The 16,844-nt window shown below is 57.2% G+C and overlaps 1 protein-coding gene across 2 annotated transcripts; it reads left to right on the forward strand.

The window, feature by feature from the left end:
• Window positions 1-575: 575 nt before the first annotated feature.
• LOC119093220 (glutamate receptor ionotropic, NMDA 2A) lies at window positions 576-16,785 on the forward strand (the record flags this gene model as incomplete). Of its 2 annotated transcripts, XM_037216135.1 has the most annotated exon segments (13): window positions 576-659; window positions 1,114-1,223; window positions 1,405-1,517; window positions 2,572-2,695; window positions 3,404-3,564; window positions 4,247-4,428; window positions 4,704-4,798; window positions 9,285-9,425; window positions 9,916-10,020; window positions 10,804-10,928; window positions 11,388-11,438; window positions 15,069-15,194; window positions 15,745-16,785. In XM_037216135.1, coding segments are annotated over 13 exon segments (1,460 nt in total), but the record flags the coding sequence as incomplete, so codon positions are not given.
• Window positions 16,786-16,844: the final 59 nt, after the last annotated feature.

The following is a 16,844-nucleotide window of genomic DNA, read 5'->3' on the forward strand; positions in this document are numbered from 1 at the left end:
CATGCATCGAAATATGTACGCTCCACATTTATACATGACGCACTGCACTGCCGTATGCGCACTTGAAGTGTACCCTATGTAGCTTTCATGAGGATTCCCCAATTTTGGAATAATCCTCGGAACTTGTCCCGATAATGCAATAAAACTACACGGAGTGAAACCTCACTGGGAAACAATCGGGACGAATGTGGGTAGCTAGGACGGAACCATACGTGAGAACTGCGTAGCATCGTGAAAATACACGTGGTTTGTACTACCACGTGTCATGTTGCAGCGCATAGCCCACAAGCATAGAAACCTAGCACACAAGAGATGCCGTTTTTGTGTCGCTTGACCAGGCATTTCGCAGGGCACCAGTCAAACCATGAGAACAGTGATTGTGAATTTTGGGCGCTGCGTCCTGCCGACCAGTTGACAAACGTCACCAACTCTCAGTGGCTTCAATGGTGTTGCTGTTGTCGTTTCAGTGTTCGCTTGTGGTGGGATGATGTGGTGAGATTGGCTGCGAAAGCCAGGTGCGTGCCGGCATTCTCTGCGCAAGGGAGCTTGCGTCTCGACACTCTTCTCTGTCGCAGATTTCAGCGTTCCATTCCTGGACACTGGAACCACCATCGTGGTGGCCAAGCGAACAGGCATCATCTCACCGACAGCATTCCTAGGTGATGCTTCAGCTGAGCCTGGCGATCCTTTCACTGGAGGCCTGTCTTGTCTCCCCAAGTCATCTCTGGGTAGGGCGACAGCTGCTGGTGCTGTTAACTGATGGCTTGCAGCGAGCTTCAAGCATGTTTCACCCTCCAGACTAACAATCGATATGGTGCTCTTGACTTTGTAACTTAGACTTATTATAATATGGTACAGAACGCGTTATGCGTATTGCAAGATTACGAGAAATATACTGTTTTTGCGGGGTCTGGTCATCCTATAGCATAAAGGACAACACGCCGCGGCGTTTATTATAACGTTTCCACGAACCTCAGTCACTCAGCCTATTCAAACACGCATTTTTCAGAAAAAAAAACAAATGGCGCCAACGTTGAATATTACTACCCTTACCGATTATTAGCGAATCCTACTAAGACAGAGGTTTCAGTGCGGTGTCCGGGCCTGTTTCAGAGCCCTTCGACACAGCCTCCTGGACCCTGGTGGTGTTCGTGGCAATACACGCTACCGCTCTCACCATCTTCCTCTTCGAATGGCTAAGCCCGTCTGGATACAACATGAAGGTTAGCGTTCACTGCAGTTGACACGTCAACACCACACCCATCGTTCCTGCGAACATGACTTAAGTCATGAAGCAGGGTTGTTTTCATTTTTGAATCATTAGCAACGCACGGACGTCATCGTCATCGCCGGCGCTGGGTGAGATTGGCAATTGACGGTGTGTGTGTTGTTCTGTGTCGACAGACGGTGGCTCCGCGTGACCACAAGTTCTCACTGTTCCGCACGTACTGGCTGGTGTGGGCCATCCTGTTCCAGGCTGCTGTGCACACCGACTGTCCTCGAGGACTGACAGCCAGGTCAGGTCAGAGGCTGACAGTCAGGTCGGGTCAGGGATGGCCGTCAGGTCAGGTCAGGGGCTGCCGTCAGGTCAGGCCGTATGCTGACGGTCTGGTCAGGCTAGTGTCTGAACAGCGAGGCCAGGTCAGGGTGTGGGTCAGCTCACATCAGGGGCCAACAGGTCGAGTCAGAGACCGATGGCCAGGTCAGGTCAGGGGCTGGCAGCCACGCCGAGTCAGTGGCTCACATCCGGTTCCTGCCAGGATCGTTAGCTAAGCCATTTCCTGGGACTTATAGCTAGGTGAGAACAGTGACTCAGAGCCTAACTGAAAACAACAGCCAACTTAGTTAACGACATGGTGTGCAGTGCGAGCAATCAGTTCGTAACTGGTGCTCTCTAAAGCAATCTCTGGAAAGGTCAAAGTACACCAGGTGTCCTACGCTACCTGCTTCTACTCCGAACCGTACTTAAGATCTCAGGAGCTGGATCCTCTAGAGGCAGACACCTGCAGATGTTCCACGTTATTCACATGACACTGCAAATTGCTGATGCGCTGCTTAAGTGCAACTCAATTATACGGCAGTCTTCAAGTTGTAAAGCAACACGTGTCCATATGCAGACAGCATTAATCAATCGGCCAGACCAATCCAGAATTGGTAACTTGCGTATCCAATGTTTAGGTGAAGGGCAGAAGCTGAATGGCAAATATAAAATAGTCAAACTATAACGGCTACTCCTCCCCTCACAGTCCATTTGTCTGTGTAGTATGGAATTTCCGTGTGTGTCTGCACTCCCAGGCCTAAAAGTCGCGGTGTCTTGTAAACCCCGGACATGTGATTGCCCTGGCAGGTGCATGAGCTCACATCTGAACCCCTCTTCGCCCTCCCCCGATCGTCTGGCGATCCCGGCGGGCTTGTGCCCCTCCCCCATCTGAACCCCGCCCCTGACTGCCTGATAGCTGCGGCAGATTCATGGCCTCCCATCTGAACCCCGTTCCTGACTGTATGATAACTGGGGCAGATTCATGGCCTCCCATCTGAACCCCATCTCTGACTGTCTGATGACCTGGACAGATTCATGGCTTCCATGTGGGCACTGTTTGCGGTCGTCTTCCTCGCCATCTACACCGCCAACCTGGCCGCCTTCATGATTACGCGAGAGGAGTTCCACGAACTGAAGGGTATTGACGACGACCGGGTGAGTGGGCTCAAGCACCATCCGCACCTCTCCGCCTGCCGCGCCTAATCAGACCCCGAGGCCACGCCGAGCGAAGGGGAGGCTGCCGGTATGGGCACTGCGGTCTGCTTCGGTGAGGACGCTGCCGTCCGCGCCCCCGGCCGGTGCGCCGGGCACAGGCAGGCGGCGAGGGAGGAGGGGAGGGCGACAGGGTGCGAGAGGGAGAGAGGGCGAGAGGGGACGAGAGGGCGAGAGGACGAGAGGGCGAGAGGGCGAGAGGGCGAGAGGACAAGAAGACAAGAAGGCAAGAGGATGAGAGGGCGAGAGGGCGAGAGAGCGAGAGGGCGAGAGGGCGAGGGGGTGAGAGGGCGAGGGGGCGAAAGGGCGGGAGGTGGATATAGAGAGAGGTGGCTAGATAGAGAGAGAGAGAGAGAGAGAGGGATAGAGAGAGAGAGAGATAGGGAGAGAGGCGACAGCGTTGGGAACCGGAAAGGAAGGTGATTGCTGATGGAACGGTGGAGGAGAACAGTTAGTGGTCGCTGGTGCCATTACTGCGAGGAGACAAGTGCCGGTAACGGATGTAAATCTGATGAAGGCGGAAGCGGCTAACGGTGGCGTAAGCGGCACTGGATGGTGGTGCGATGTCATTGTTATGTGCTGACTGTCGTTAGGTGCTACTTCCGTCTGACCAGGAGGTCGCTAATGACAACCGATGGCCGTTCTCTCCAGATGGTGTTTCCCAACTCGTTCGAGCCGCCGTTCCGGGCCGGAACCGTCCTGTACACCAACACCGAAATGGTGCTCCGGAAGCACAAGCCACAGCAGTTCAGGCACATCCTTCAGCACACACGTGCGGATGTACAGGAGGGCATCAAGCATATCAAGACTGGGTGAGGGCTCTTCGCGCCACCAGACCGTCCAACGCGAGCCGGTCCGATTCGCCATCGCTCCACTCCTGCTCTTTCTCTGTTGGTGCTCGTAATTACGCACCAAAATATGAAACAGCTCAACTGGGTAAACACCACAGGAACCGGAGACACTACACACCAGTGAATGGGCGGCGGGCTGCGCCGTGTGGAGCTAGTACAGACTGTACACAGGGGTTACCAGGGAGCCGGACGAATGGGCAGCTGGCTGCACCGTGTGGAGCTAGTGCAGACTGTACACAGGGGTTACCAGGGAGCCGGACGAATGGGCGGCGGGCTGCGCCGTGTGGAGCTAGTGCAGACTGTACACAGGGGTCACTAGGGAGCCGGGTCAATGGGCGGCGGGCTGCGCCATGTGAAGCTAGTGCAGGCCGTACACAGGGGTCAGCAGGAAGCCCGGCGCCATGCGGTCAGAGCTCAGTCCGGCTGGCCCTCACTGCAGCCGGGAGCGGCGTCACCGACGGGGGCATGTCCCCCCCCCCCCTCTATCGTGGGATTGAGAAGGGCAGTTTCCTTTGTTCTGGCAGCTATCTTACAGGAGAAATGTATTAATCTTACAGATTTTCGCTAGGGATCCATATTCCATATGACAGGAAATATGCGCCCTTAGTTGTTCTCTATGTTGACGGGCTTCGGCTGTCACCAGAGAGCTGGATGCGTTCCTCTACGACGCCACGGTGCTGCAGTACATGGTGGCGCAGGACGACGACTGCGAGATCCTCACTGTCGGCTCGTGGTACGGCATGACCGGCTACGGCGTCGGCTTCCGGCGCGGCTCGAAATACGTCGACCAGTTCAACAAGAAGCTCATGCAGTACAACGATCACGGTGAGGGCGTGTGCCGTTTTATCTTGTTCGCTGTGGTCGTAGGCCGCCGGTGGAAAGCCGAAGGTCGGGAGTTCTGGATACGCCAGAGGCAATTTCTGAAGATTGTGGTTCCGCATCAGGCGTTGGCCTTCCGCATATTTTGGCAGCCTGTCCGTAACCCAGGGACAGGTTGGCAGCTGGGGAGCCCGGCCATCAACTACATGTTGGCTGTTACGAGGCGTGCTTCAGAATGGTGAACGGCTTGACGGCAGAGCGGTCTGCTGTCTGTCCGTCAGGCGACATCGAACGTCTGCAGAGGTTCTGGCTGACGGGTGCCTGTAAGCCCCAGAAGCAGCACAAGAGGGCATCCGAACCACTGGCTCTGGAACAGGTGAGACGTGACTGGGTACCGCTCACGCCGGGCCGCGCCGCTAGCTCTGGAACAGGTGAGACGTGACTGGGTGCCGCTCACGCCGGGCCGCGCCGCTAGCTCTGGAACAGGTGAGACGTGACTGGGTGCCGCTCACGCCGGGCCGCGCCGTTAGCTCTGGAACAGGTGAGACGTGACTGGGTGCCGCTCACGCCGGGCTGCGCCGCTAGCTCTGGAACAGGTGAGACGTGACTGGGTGCCGCTCACGCCGGGCCGCGCCGTTAGCTCTGGAACAGGTGAGACGTGACTGGGTGCCGCTCACGCCGGGCTGCGCCGCTAGCTCTGGAACAGGTGAGACGTGACTGGGTGCCGCTCACGCCGGGCCGCGCCGCTAGCTCTGGAGCGGGTGAGACGTGACTGGGTGCCGCTCACGCCGGACCGCGCCGCTAGCTCTGGAACAGGTGAGACGTGACTGGGTGCCGCTCACGCCGGGCTGCGCCGCTAGCTCTGGAACAGGTGAGGCGTGACTGGGTGCCGCTCACGCCGGGCTGCGCCGCTAGCTCTGGAACAGGTGAGACGTGACTGGGTGCCGCTCACACCGGGCCGCGCCGCTAGCTCTGGAACAGGTGAGACGTGACTGGGTGCCGCTCACGCCGGGCCGCGCCGCTAGCTCTGGAACAGGTGAGACGTGACTGGGTGCCGCTCACGCCGGGCCGCGCCGCTACCTCTGGAACAGGTGAGACGTGACTGGGTGCCGCTCACGCCGGGCCGCGCAGGCCGCAGCTCTCCCGGCGAGCCGATCTCAACACCTGCTGTGCGCTGTGTTCAGCGATGAACTTAACACAGCAGTCAGCGGATCAGCTGAGCTGAGAGTGTGACGATGTACTGGCTTGTGAATTGTAAGCTGGCTGAACTGCATGAGTTTTAACGTTGTCTTCCTGCCGATCGTCTTTCATATTGGTGTTTATTTTGAGACAGGTTCATTAAATGTCTGGTAGTATTCGAGTGAGTGGTTGCAAAAAGATGAACAGAATTAACTTAATCATCCTGACATATCCATGAATATTTGAATACTAAACAATACAGCCTGGGGTATTCCACTAATCGCAAAGTCCCGGGTAAAAGTGCCCTGTGCTGTCCCAGGACAAGCGTGTGATCGAAAAAATATGGCGGCAATCAATAGCCCTGACCGTTTTCAGAGAGGAGTCGTTAAGTTAACACCTTTCACGCGACTGGTGGCTCCACTAACCACAAAATTAGTTTCAGGATCACCAAATTTTTCAGTCCATTCCGAACTTTTCACATGTATAACTGAGACGCATTGCGCGGCATGAGACGAGCCAGGCGACAGCAAATATGACAGCTGTTAGCTGTAAGGTAGATGATGCCTAAAACTAAGCTAGTGGAGCCAGATATCTTCGGTTACCGACACCGACAGCTATGATCAATGCATGGGAGTTATCGCTAATGCCAATAAACTTATTTAGAAATGACTGATCGTGAGTCCGGGCAGGCTGTGCAATTTGATTCATGGACACCAATCAACTCCCTTGCAAATATAACCCATGTATTGCGTAAAACGCAGTCGTTTCGAGTTGACGGCGTTGAGAGAAAGCGGGGCTTTACGCCCGTGCTGTGTGGTTTTGATGGCTGCCTATGCTTCTTATAAGGCTACAGCGCCTTATGTTCGAGATGGGTATGGGATAGGTAGCGCTGTCCGTCTCTCGACCGATGAATGGCGATTTCATGGCCCGGTTTAGATCCGTCGACGGTATGTGGCTGATACGCTCGCCTGCTTGTTTCACGTTTTCACCTGCCCTGCTTGCTGAGATCCAGCCCCCCCCCCCCAAAAAAAAACGGACGGATCCATGGTGTGCGCACGAGAGCGTGTGGCCGTCTGCACACATCGGCTCACAATTTAGCCCGTGCTTTTGGTCGTGTTCTGCCCTGCCAGAATCTGTTAGTCTCATGTTCCCGCCACACTGGGTCGTTAATATCTTCATCCGATGTCGGCCCGTGTTCTACAGCTTTTCGCAATCTGAGAAACTTTCCTTTTCCATGTTAACACCACGAGGCAGGTGAAATCATGGTGCTTTGTAATGCTGCGAGAAAAGGTCTCCTGATTAGCAGCCTGCATGCGAATGCCTAGCAATTCATACGGCTCAGCTTATCAAGAACTGCATTTTTGCTGCTGAAAACCGTGTGAAGCTGACAGGCGTGCGACAGATTCGGGCCGCCCAGGTTGAGCATCTTCTCAAAGCTCGAACAGACTTGCTTGCCCTGCAGCTCGCTGGTAGTAATGGCCACGTACGTAACAGCATGACTGGCACCAGACGCAGCAGCGTGTGGCTGTGTGATCGAATCATGCAATAATGCTTACATAGAGGAGGCCAGGTCAGGTCCAGATCGAATCAGGTTGAGGTCACGTCAGCTGATTGAGCATGACATTTCTACTCATCCGAATTATGTGGCCCAGAGGAATCTTATGACTTTGACTGTACCAGCTTTTTTCCTGACAAATAAGAAACAGTTCAACTTTGTTCAATGCTGGTGGGTGACCTCACGTGACGTCCGTTGATAACCATCGATAGTGCAGCTGACCTGGTGTGACTATCGATAGTACAGCTGTCCTAATACAGCCATCGATGAGACGGCTGGCCTGGTGCGACCATCGATAATACAGCTAACCCGGTGCGACCATCGATAGTAAAGCTGACCCGGTGTGACCATCGATAGTAAAGCTGACCCGGTGCGACCATCGATAATACAGCTGACCCGGTGTGACCATCGATAATACAGCTGACTCGGTGTGACCATCGATAGTACAGCTGACTTGGTGTGACCATCGATGATACAGCTGACTCGGTGTGACCATCGATAGTGCAGCTGACTCGGTGTGACCATCGATAGTACAGCTGACTTGGTGTGACCATCGATGATACAGCTGACTCGGTGTGACCATCGATAGTACAGCTGACTCGGTGTGACCATCGATAGTACAGCTGACTTGGTGTGACCATCGATGATACAGCTGACTCGGTGTGACCATCGATAGTACAGCTGACTTGGTGCGACCATCGATGGGAAAGCTGACCCGGTGCGACCATCGATAATACAGCTGACCCGGTGTGACCATCGATAATACAGCTGACTCGGTGTGACCATCGATAGTACAGCTGACTTGGTGTGACCATCGATGATACAGCTGACTCGGTGTGACCATCGATAGTACAGCTGACTTGGTGCGACCATCGATGGGAAAGCTGCCCCACACTAGCACACGGTCGGGCCAATGGATGTATTATCGATATCCTCTTCAACTTGCATCGATTGGTGGGCATTTATGCATAATATGCATTATGTGTCATGACCAAATGCATGTAAATTAAGCAATATCTGTTAACACCATTGGTAATTTAAAAGCGTCTAATGAGCCGCTTGATGTGGAAAAGTAACCGTGGAAAGCTTTGCTGATGACAACATTCATTGTATTATTATGCTTTGTATGTTATTATGCATATTATATATACAACCATTATGTATCTTTCCACCTGTTTTGTCGAGAATATGTCAAACTGATTACCTGACTGGTAGTAAAAATTCGGGCAGCTACATGGGGCGGTTGGAGAATCACTCAGGAAATAGGAATGAAGTCACTTTTATCCACCGCACGTGGTCGCGAAAGACACCTAAGAGCACATGCGAAGGTGTTAATCAAAAAATTGTTTCACGTGATCGATATCGGTTATATGCGTGGTATGCAGGGCGATGTTTTTTCGTGACCGCTTACGTAGAGACTCTTCTGATAGAAGTTTCCAGTGAGCCGCCATTCCATTGACCAAATTGCCTCTGAAGGCAACCGTCACTAAACCAACTAATAAAATAATTTATGTTTTTCGCTTCATCATTGGATCACATGCCGGGGAGGATGTAGTAGATGATTTGTAGTGCGGATACTGTAGTTGGATCATCACCTTGGCAAGTTGTCTTCTTGCTTCGAATGGTTTTGCCCGGATGACGTGAGATTGGATTTCGCTGAATAAATGGCGCGAGGCCGTCGCGCCAACGTAAGCTTCAAAAGACTGGGTAATAAACTCAGCATGACGAAAGATTTGACTTCCGGTCTCCACACAGTGTCGAGAGAGCTTTATTGTTCCGTGCGACTCTGCGGCGCGGCCGTCCGTTGCCAGAGCGACTCTGTGATGTGGCTGTCCGTCACCAGAGCGACTCTGTGCCTCGCGCGGTGAGCAGTGCATTGAGTGGGCCCGCTGGCTCAGCGGGTGTGGTGAGGCGGCACTGTGGCCGCTCGCCGAGGTCGTCTCGTGCCCACGGCTGGCGACCGGCCCGCCGCCTCAGCTGCTGCCGGTGCTCCCCGTCGGTGGCCGGAGCCGCTTGCCGTCCGCGCTCCGGCCGCTCGCCTGACCGCCGACCTCCCCTGCCGACCTCTGGCCTTCCTTGCTGACCTCCGGCCTCCCCTGCTGACCGCCGACCTCTCGTGCTGCCCCAGTTTTTGTCAGCTTTCCTGCTGCTGGGCTGCGCCATACTGCTGGCCTGCGCCATACTGGCCTGCGAGCACTGCTACTTCAAGTACGTCCGCAACAAGCTGGCCAAAACGGACCGCGGCGGCTGCTGTGCCCTCATCAGCCTGGTCAGTCGGCCTGGGCCGTCTCCGTTGGCTGCCGTCAGTCCAGTGTCACGGACAGTCGGCCCGACACAGGGGGCCTATCTGTCTCATGTTTCGGACTAGCTCTTCAGGTTGGTGTGACGTGTCCGCCTCGGTACCGTACTTCATCGGCTCCCACAATCAGCCTGATCAGGGGATCGTGATCCGCATTTCGGGACTGGTTTGTGTTCGTTTGGAAGGTGCTGACTGAATGATGATCGGTTTATTCGTTTGTCGAGCTCGTGGGGGGGCATGTGTCACCCGTGCGTCTCGTCTGTTCAACTTGTGCCCCATGACTTCACCAACTACATCATGACTGATGCACCGGGCACAAGTTTCTCTTGAATGAGATGCCCGAGAGAGGCTAGAGCACGCGCCTCATGCACCCGGCGCGTGCCAGCACCGCTCCAGCGCCGCCCCGTCCCGTCTCGTGTCTGGACTAGCCCTGACCGCGCCTGACGACCGTCTGTTGCAGAACATGGGCAAGTCGCTGTCGTTTCGAGGGGCGGTGTACGAGGCGCAGGACATAATCAAGTACCACCACTGCCGGGACCCCATCTGCGACACCCACCTGCTCAAGGTAGGCCGCCGCTGGGGGGGGGGGGGGGTGAGGAGGTCTGACGCCCAGCCCAGCCCAGACGTCACGTAGCCGTGTGTACGCTCACCTGTGACATATCTGTGACTTGGTCTGGGGTCGGCGCCCACCTGTGTCTCGGTCTGGGGTCGGCGCCCACCTGTGCCCACCTGTGACGCGGTCTGGGGTCGCCCACTGTGACTGGTTCGGAGTCGGCGCCCACCTGTGACTTGGTCTGGGGTCGGCGCCCACCTGTGTCTCGGTCTGGGGTCGGCGCCCACCTGTGACTCGGTCTGGAGTTGGCGCCCACCTGTGACTCGGTCTGGGGTCGGCGCCCACCTGTGACTCGGTCTGGGGTCGGCGCCCACCTGTGAGTCGGTCTGGGGTCGGCGCCCACCTGTGACTCGGTCTGGGGTCGGCGCCCACCTGTGACTCGGTCTGGGGTCGGCGCCCACCTGTGAGTCGGTCTGGGGTCGGCGCCCACCTGTGACTCGGTCTGGAGTTGGCGGGGCAGCCGTCACTGGCCGCCTCCCCGTGCTGCCTTGCGGCCCTGCTTGGTGTTAAGTAAGGAGTGAAAACTCTAAAACGCATTGGGGAAAGGTAGCTCTTCGAAAAAACAACGTTTTTTGTACTCCGTCCAACGCCCATTGGCGAGTTTCTTAGCGGCCTGAATCTCTCATTTGAGAACCAAGGTAAAAACTGAGCAGGTCCAGCCCGTCCCAAAACGTCACAAAGCGTCTCAATGTCTGCAGTGGGAGGTACAAGTGTGATACATGGCCATGGCTACAGGTAAAGCGAGAGCTGGACGTGGCGCGACTCAGGATCCGCGAGCTCGAGGACCAGCTCCTGGATAACGGCTTCGCTCCCAGCTCACGCTTCCTGGCCGCCATGCGACAGACAGCGCCGCAGAAAAGGTATCGCCGCCCTGCCGGGCTTGCACCCGCGGCTCCCTCGTACTCCGCGCTGTTGCCTGCCACCCGCTCAAGACTCAGTCAGGAATGGCGCATTCTCTTCATCTCGTCTTGACAGTAAGCTTTTTGGGAATCTCTGGCTTCGTGTTTCCGTGAAAGCCTGTCAGCTGCTTTCCAGTTTGGTCCACACACTCTCTGCCTTTCTTCGCTCCAGATTGTGCGCTCTATCTCAAGTGGCGGGCCATTTGCACAGCCATTCGCTCTATTTCTTTCTACCACTACGTCTTACTTTCCGACGTTCCGTTCTGGATTTGATTTACCGCTCTGAGCTGTTTCCATCCACACCCAGCATGACTAAAGCAGTCTCAGTTCATCTTGTATGCACCTGACGTGGACGCCAATACCAACCGTATGCAGCCCGGCTTATGCAACTATGAACATCCGCTCCCCTGTTACCCACAGCAAGAACTCGTGGTGCTGTTTACCACCAAAAGATGGCGCAGAGCTCAGAGGGTACGTAATACATCACAGCACGCGGCCAGCGTTCTCCGCATGTGGTACAAGCATGTTCCTTCAAGCCCTATCGGCGCATGCCGCTTTAAAGGCTCTTGCATTATGTTCACTTGTGCATATGTTCTTAACCTCAAAGGGAACGCTACGGCATCGCTGTGCTGCATCGGAAAAAACAGACGAACATAGAAGATCGGCTGATGCGTTTTACCACATTTACCCCGTAGTGGATCGCTGTCATTGCACAAGTATCATTCATATGTGGTGGTGCATTGTGAGACTTGACCATGCAGAGCTAAAAGGGCGATAACAGTTTGAAAATGCCTGGGAACACCACGTTTGTTTGGCACGCTTCCCTACGAAGAATGCCGTTGAATGACCGTCTGGTGCCGAATTCTGCGGACGTGAAGAGAAGAGACATTCTGTTTCCATTCCATTCTGCATTTTCCAAGCCAGGCGCTTTTGTGTGGTGGGTACCATGGACAATGGCAAATGATGGTGTTCTCCGGTTCGGGCGAATTAGGCGGCTTTTAGTGCACGCGCCCACGAAGCCTTCCACGCGTAATGTTTGAGAACATCCTCACTTCGCGAGGGAGTTCGGAAAGTTTGAGACAAAACGATGCCATATTATATGATGTACAACCGTGAGCTAATATCAAGGACCTGTCATGTGTGAGTGAGCCAAACCAATTGATGACATCGCCAGGGGTACGCAGCGGCGCTAGTCTGTGTGCGCGAGACAAAACAGAGTCAGCCGGCCCGGCCAGGGTGGACGTGCGGCGGCTGAAAGGTCACAACAACCAGAGAGTCCCTGTCCATGCCGCGGGACGGCTGGGACTCTTCCTCGGCGCTGTGTTGTGGTCCGGCTGCAATGCGACCCAGTAAGCGCGCCGGCTGCGACGACCCTCAACGGTGGCGCGCGCTCCCTGGACGTCGGCGTCGCCCCCTGGACGGCAGTGGCGTCCCGGCGAGCAACCCCCTGACGGACGTGCGGCGGCGCCCCCGGACGTGATGTGGCGTCCCCCTGGCGAGCACCCCTGACGGCGGCGGAGGCACCCCCGGAACGGCATTGGCGTCCCCGGCGAGCACCCCATGACGGCGGGCGGCGGCGCCCCGACGGCAGTGGGGCGTCCCGGGCGAGCACCCCCACGCGGCGGCGGCCGCCCCCGGACGGCAGTGGGTCCCGGGCAGCAACCCTCGGCGGCGGCGGCGCCCCCCGACGGCAGTGGCGTCCCGGGCGAGCACCCCCACGGCGGCGGCGCACCCCCTGACGGCGCGGCGTCCCCAGACTGTATGGCGTCCCCAAACGGTGGGTGGTACCCCCGGACGTGGCAGAGCTCTCGAACGTGACGGCGTCCCGGACGGTGGCGGCGCCCCCGAACGGCGGCGGCGCCCCAACGGTGGGCGGGTCCCCCCGAACGGCGGCGGCGCCCCGAACGACGGCGGGGCCCCCGGCGCGGCCGGCGCGCCTCACCTGTGCACGCTTGCTCGTGGTGCATTGCTCGACGTACACTGTGTGCACATACATCACAGCTTTGACCGCCGCGCGCCGCGTGGTCGGCCACCGACGCCTATGAGTCGCCAGCGAGCGCCGCAGCAGGATCAACAGCCACCCTAAGCCGGATGTGCTGTCAAGGCCGGCGTCCCACCGCTGGCGGCTTTCGCAGGGTCGTGACGCGGAGGGCCCTTTGAAGCTAGAGCTGCCCGTGCGCCCGGTTCCAACGGCGGGCTGCAGTCTGGCGAGCCGAAGTATCGTAACTGCTGATAACACATTCTGGCCGAAAATGGCTACTTATGTCTACTGTGGACCAGTATTACTTTGGCGGTGAAATGAAAGAGAGACACATTGCCATTGTGCTTCGTTTCACCAAGAAAGGCCATTAGCTCCCGGTTTTTCGACGTTATGAGTTCCGAGTTTTTATTCTGAGTCATCGGCGTTCAGCATACCAGGAAGAATTGATTAAGCGACGTTATAGAGCAAACGTTGGTTATATTGGCAGTGCTCGTTTCCAGCTGTGCTTCCAGCTGTGTTCCAGCTTCCAGCTCGCGAGTTATCGCGATCATATCACATCACATCAACGAGACGGTCGCGATCTCACGATCACCCTGCGGTCGCGTCTAGCGTTCATAAGCACAGCTTGAAGCGTCAGTCACCGTCAATATAAGCGTGTTTCCTCTATGTTGATCAATCTTGTCATTAAGCCATTGTCTCCAGTTTTCTTTTCTAAGGCCGATGTGTCGGCAAAAGAAGCCTCAATTAACCATTGTGCTTCAGTAACAAGCGAAAGACTGGTGAACCCCCTCGCCTATAACGCTACAGGTCGGTGACAGTCTCTGGCGCTGAGCTTCGGGTGATGACCCCGAGTCGTCGGGGTCATCACTTGAATGGCCTCCAGGCGCCACATCGACCACGTCATTGTGTTATTCTGGTGTCCCGTCTGCTTCGATTCTGTCGTGTATGGTCGAAGCACAAAAACGGCCCGCCCACGTAAAACTTACTTCAATCGGGGCCCACCAGATCCGCTGGCGGTTCCGCCAGATCCACTGGTGGTTCCACTAGTGCAGGCCTTTGGTGAGCTCATGCGGAGCCTGGTGTAAGGCGATCATAACTCACAACGCTGTTTAACAAGCTGTCTGACCCACAGTACGTGCTGAACCTGGATACCAAAACGATGTGGAGATATGGCATCCGTGGACCTGACCGAGCCTGATCCGGTGCCATACGACCCGATGTGACCTGATTGACCTGTCTCGAGGACCGGTTCCCGATGGTGTCTACCGCTGACCTCTGCGGGGGTTGGTGACCGTGCAGTGTCTGCCACGGAGGCGCTGCGGGCCGGTTCCCCAATAGCGTCTGCTGCTGAATCTCTGCGGGGCTCGGTGACCCGGTCCAGTGTCTGCCACTGAGCGCAGCGGTCGATCCTCAGCAGTGTCTGCTGGCGGATCTGCTGCGGGGCCGCGGTGACCGGTCCAGTGTCTGCGACTGAGCCGCAGCGGTCGATCCGCACGCAGTGTCTGCTGCTGATCGCTGCGGGGCTCGGTTGACCGGTCCAGTGTCCTGGCCGCTGAAGCGCAGCGGTCGATCCCTCAGCAGTGTCTGCCTGCTGATCTCTGCGGGGCTCGGTGACCGGTCCAGTGTTCTGCCACTGAAGCGCAGCGGTCGATCCTCAGCAGTTGTCTGCTGCTGACCTCTGCGGGGCTCGGTGACCGGTCCAGTGTCCGCCACTGAGCGCAGCGGTCGATCCTCAGCAGTGTCTGCTGCTGACCTCTTCGGGGGTCGTGACCGTCCAGCGTCTGCCACTAAGCGCAGCGGTCGATCCTCGCATGTCTGCTACTGACCTCTGCGGGGGTCGGTGACCGGTCCAGTGTCGGCCACTGAGCGCTGCGGTCGATCTTCAGCGGTTGTCTGCTGCTGACCTCTGCGGGGGTCGGCGATCGTTGCAGTGTCTGCCACTGAGCGCTGCGGTCGATCCCCAGTGGTGTCTGCTGCCTGACCTCTGCGGGGGTCGGTGACCGGTGCATTGTCTGCCACTGAGCGCTGCGACCGGTCCCCAATGTCTACCGCTGACCTCTGTGGGGCTCGGTGACCGGTGCAGTGTCTGCCACTGAAGCGCGGCGGGATCGTCGTCCCAGGCCTATCGTGACGCGGCCCGAGCGGGGCCTCCCCAGCGCTGTTCGCCACCACATGTACACACAACAGTCTGCTGAGTTCATCCGACTTAACCCGGACAGATTCAGCGGCCACCGACAGCAGCAGAGGTGAGTACCGTCTCGGCCACCGACAGCAGCAGAGGTGAGCACCGTCTCCGCTACCGACAGCAGCAGAGGTGAGCACCGTCTCGGCTACCGACAGCAGCAGAGGTGAGCGCCGTCTCGGCCACAGACAGCAGCAGAGGTGAGCACCGTCTTGGCCACCGACAGCAGCAGAGGTGAGCATCGTCTCGGCCACCGACAGCAGCAGAGGTGAGCACCGTCTCGGCCACCGACAGTAGGAGAGGTGAGCGCCGTCTCGGACACCGGCCCTGCCGCTCACGTCTGGCTCGCTGGGTGTGGGCCCGGCAGCAGGGCCAGCTGCACCGTGTCGCGGGAAGACCTTACCTGGGGACGCCAGGGGTGTACTTTCAGAGTGGCTTCTGCTTCACTGTGTTTATTCACACATGCAGTGCTGAAAGTGAAGCGCTGTGACTTGTCATCTATCAACGTTCGAGCTAAAGGTACTAACTTCCGGATTTGAATTCACTGTAGGCGCGGAGGCCGTGTCCCACGCCGTCGCAGCCATGATCAGCTGTTGACTGCTGACCTGTCGCAGACCCGCCTCTGTGGAGATCGCCGAGCTGGAGACCGTGCTGTGAGGCTGAGACCGATCTCCGAGCCCAGCAGCGGTCCAGAATCCAGCACCGCTGTCCACCAGCCAGCACCGGGGCCCAGCAGCCACAGCAACCATGCTCGCAGGAGACGGCCGCTGGTCGCACACGGCCCCGTGTGGCGGATGAGAGCCTGGGTGGTGCGGGGAGGCGTCCACCGGTCTGGCCTGGCGGTCTCATGGGGCCAGGCATCGGTGCCAGCCACGTATTCGGCAGCCCACTCGCGACTAGACCAGAGCGAGCCTGTTTTCGGAATTGGGGAACAGGTCGATGGGGACCGTAAGGATCTCACGTCGTCGTTGTCGTCACTGGGGCTTTGCGACGCACCCAACTACTGAGGCTATATAGCCTCGCCTCCCTCCCACCCTGGCAGGAAGGGCAGGCACCGCGGGGAACCGAACCCAGCGCCTTTGGTTTCCCAGACGCGCAGTGGTCAACGCAGACGCGTTAACCACTACGCTGTCGGCACCCCTGGGGGCTTTACGAACCCCTGGAATGGGAGGCTGCCAAAAACGCCAGGAGCGTGCCACCGGTGGCAGATATATAAGTAGATGCCCGACCGGGCGGAGCGCTGCCGCCAGCCTGGCGGAGCCGGCGCGTCGTCGGTGGCCAACCAGGCTGCGCTGATCCTTGGGCCGATCTGATAGAGGATATGATCTTCGGCGCGCCCTGCGCGCGCACAGGGCATGCCGAAGATCAGATCCCGTCCTCCCGTCCGGGCACGGACCGCAGATAAGTGTGATATTTATCAAGTGTTTTCTGGGTCAGCGCTGTTCCGCGTCTGTTGACTTGTTGTTGCAATCAGCTCAGTTCATGCGCTTGTGCCGCTGTGATGATTCAGTGCTGACCAGGTTTGTAGATTAGAGGTATACTCTGTAGGTGAGGAACGAAAAGCTCGTTTCCAGCATCTAGATTTCGCGCACGGATGGCTCTTGGGTACGGCGAGACGTGGCTATAGACAAACGTTACATTTTCGTGTTGAGAAATGCGGTCATCGCCGTTAACAGCCGTGTTTTTGACAGTGTTTAGATTATAAATGTTGCAC

Source organism: Pollicipes pollicipes, unplaced genomic scaffold, assembly GCF_011947565.3.
Source record: "Pollicipes pollicipes isolate AB1234 unplaced genomic scaffold, Ppol_2.1 Scaffold_4002;HRSCAF=4701_pilon_pilon_pilon, whole genome shotgun sequence".
NCBI lineage: Eukaryota > Metazoa > Arthropoda > Thecostraca > Pollicipedomorpha > Pollicipedidae > Pollicipes > Pollicipes pollicipes.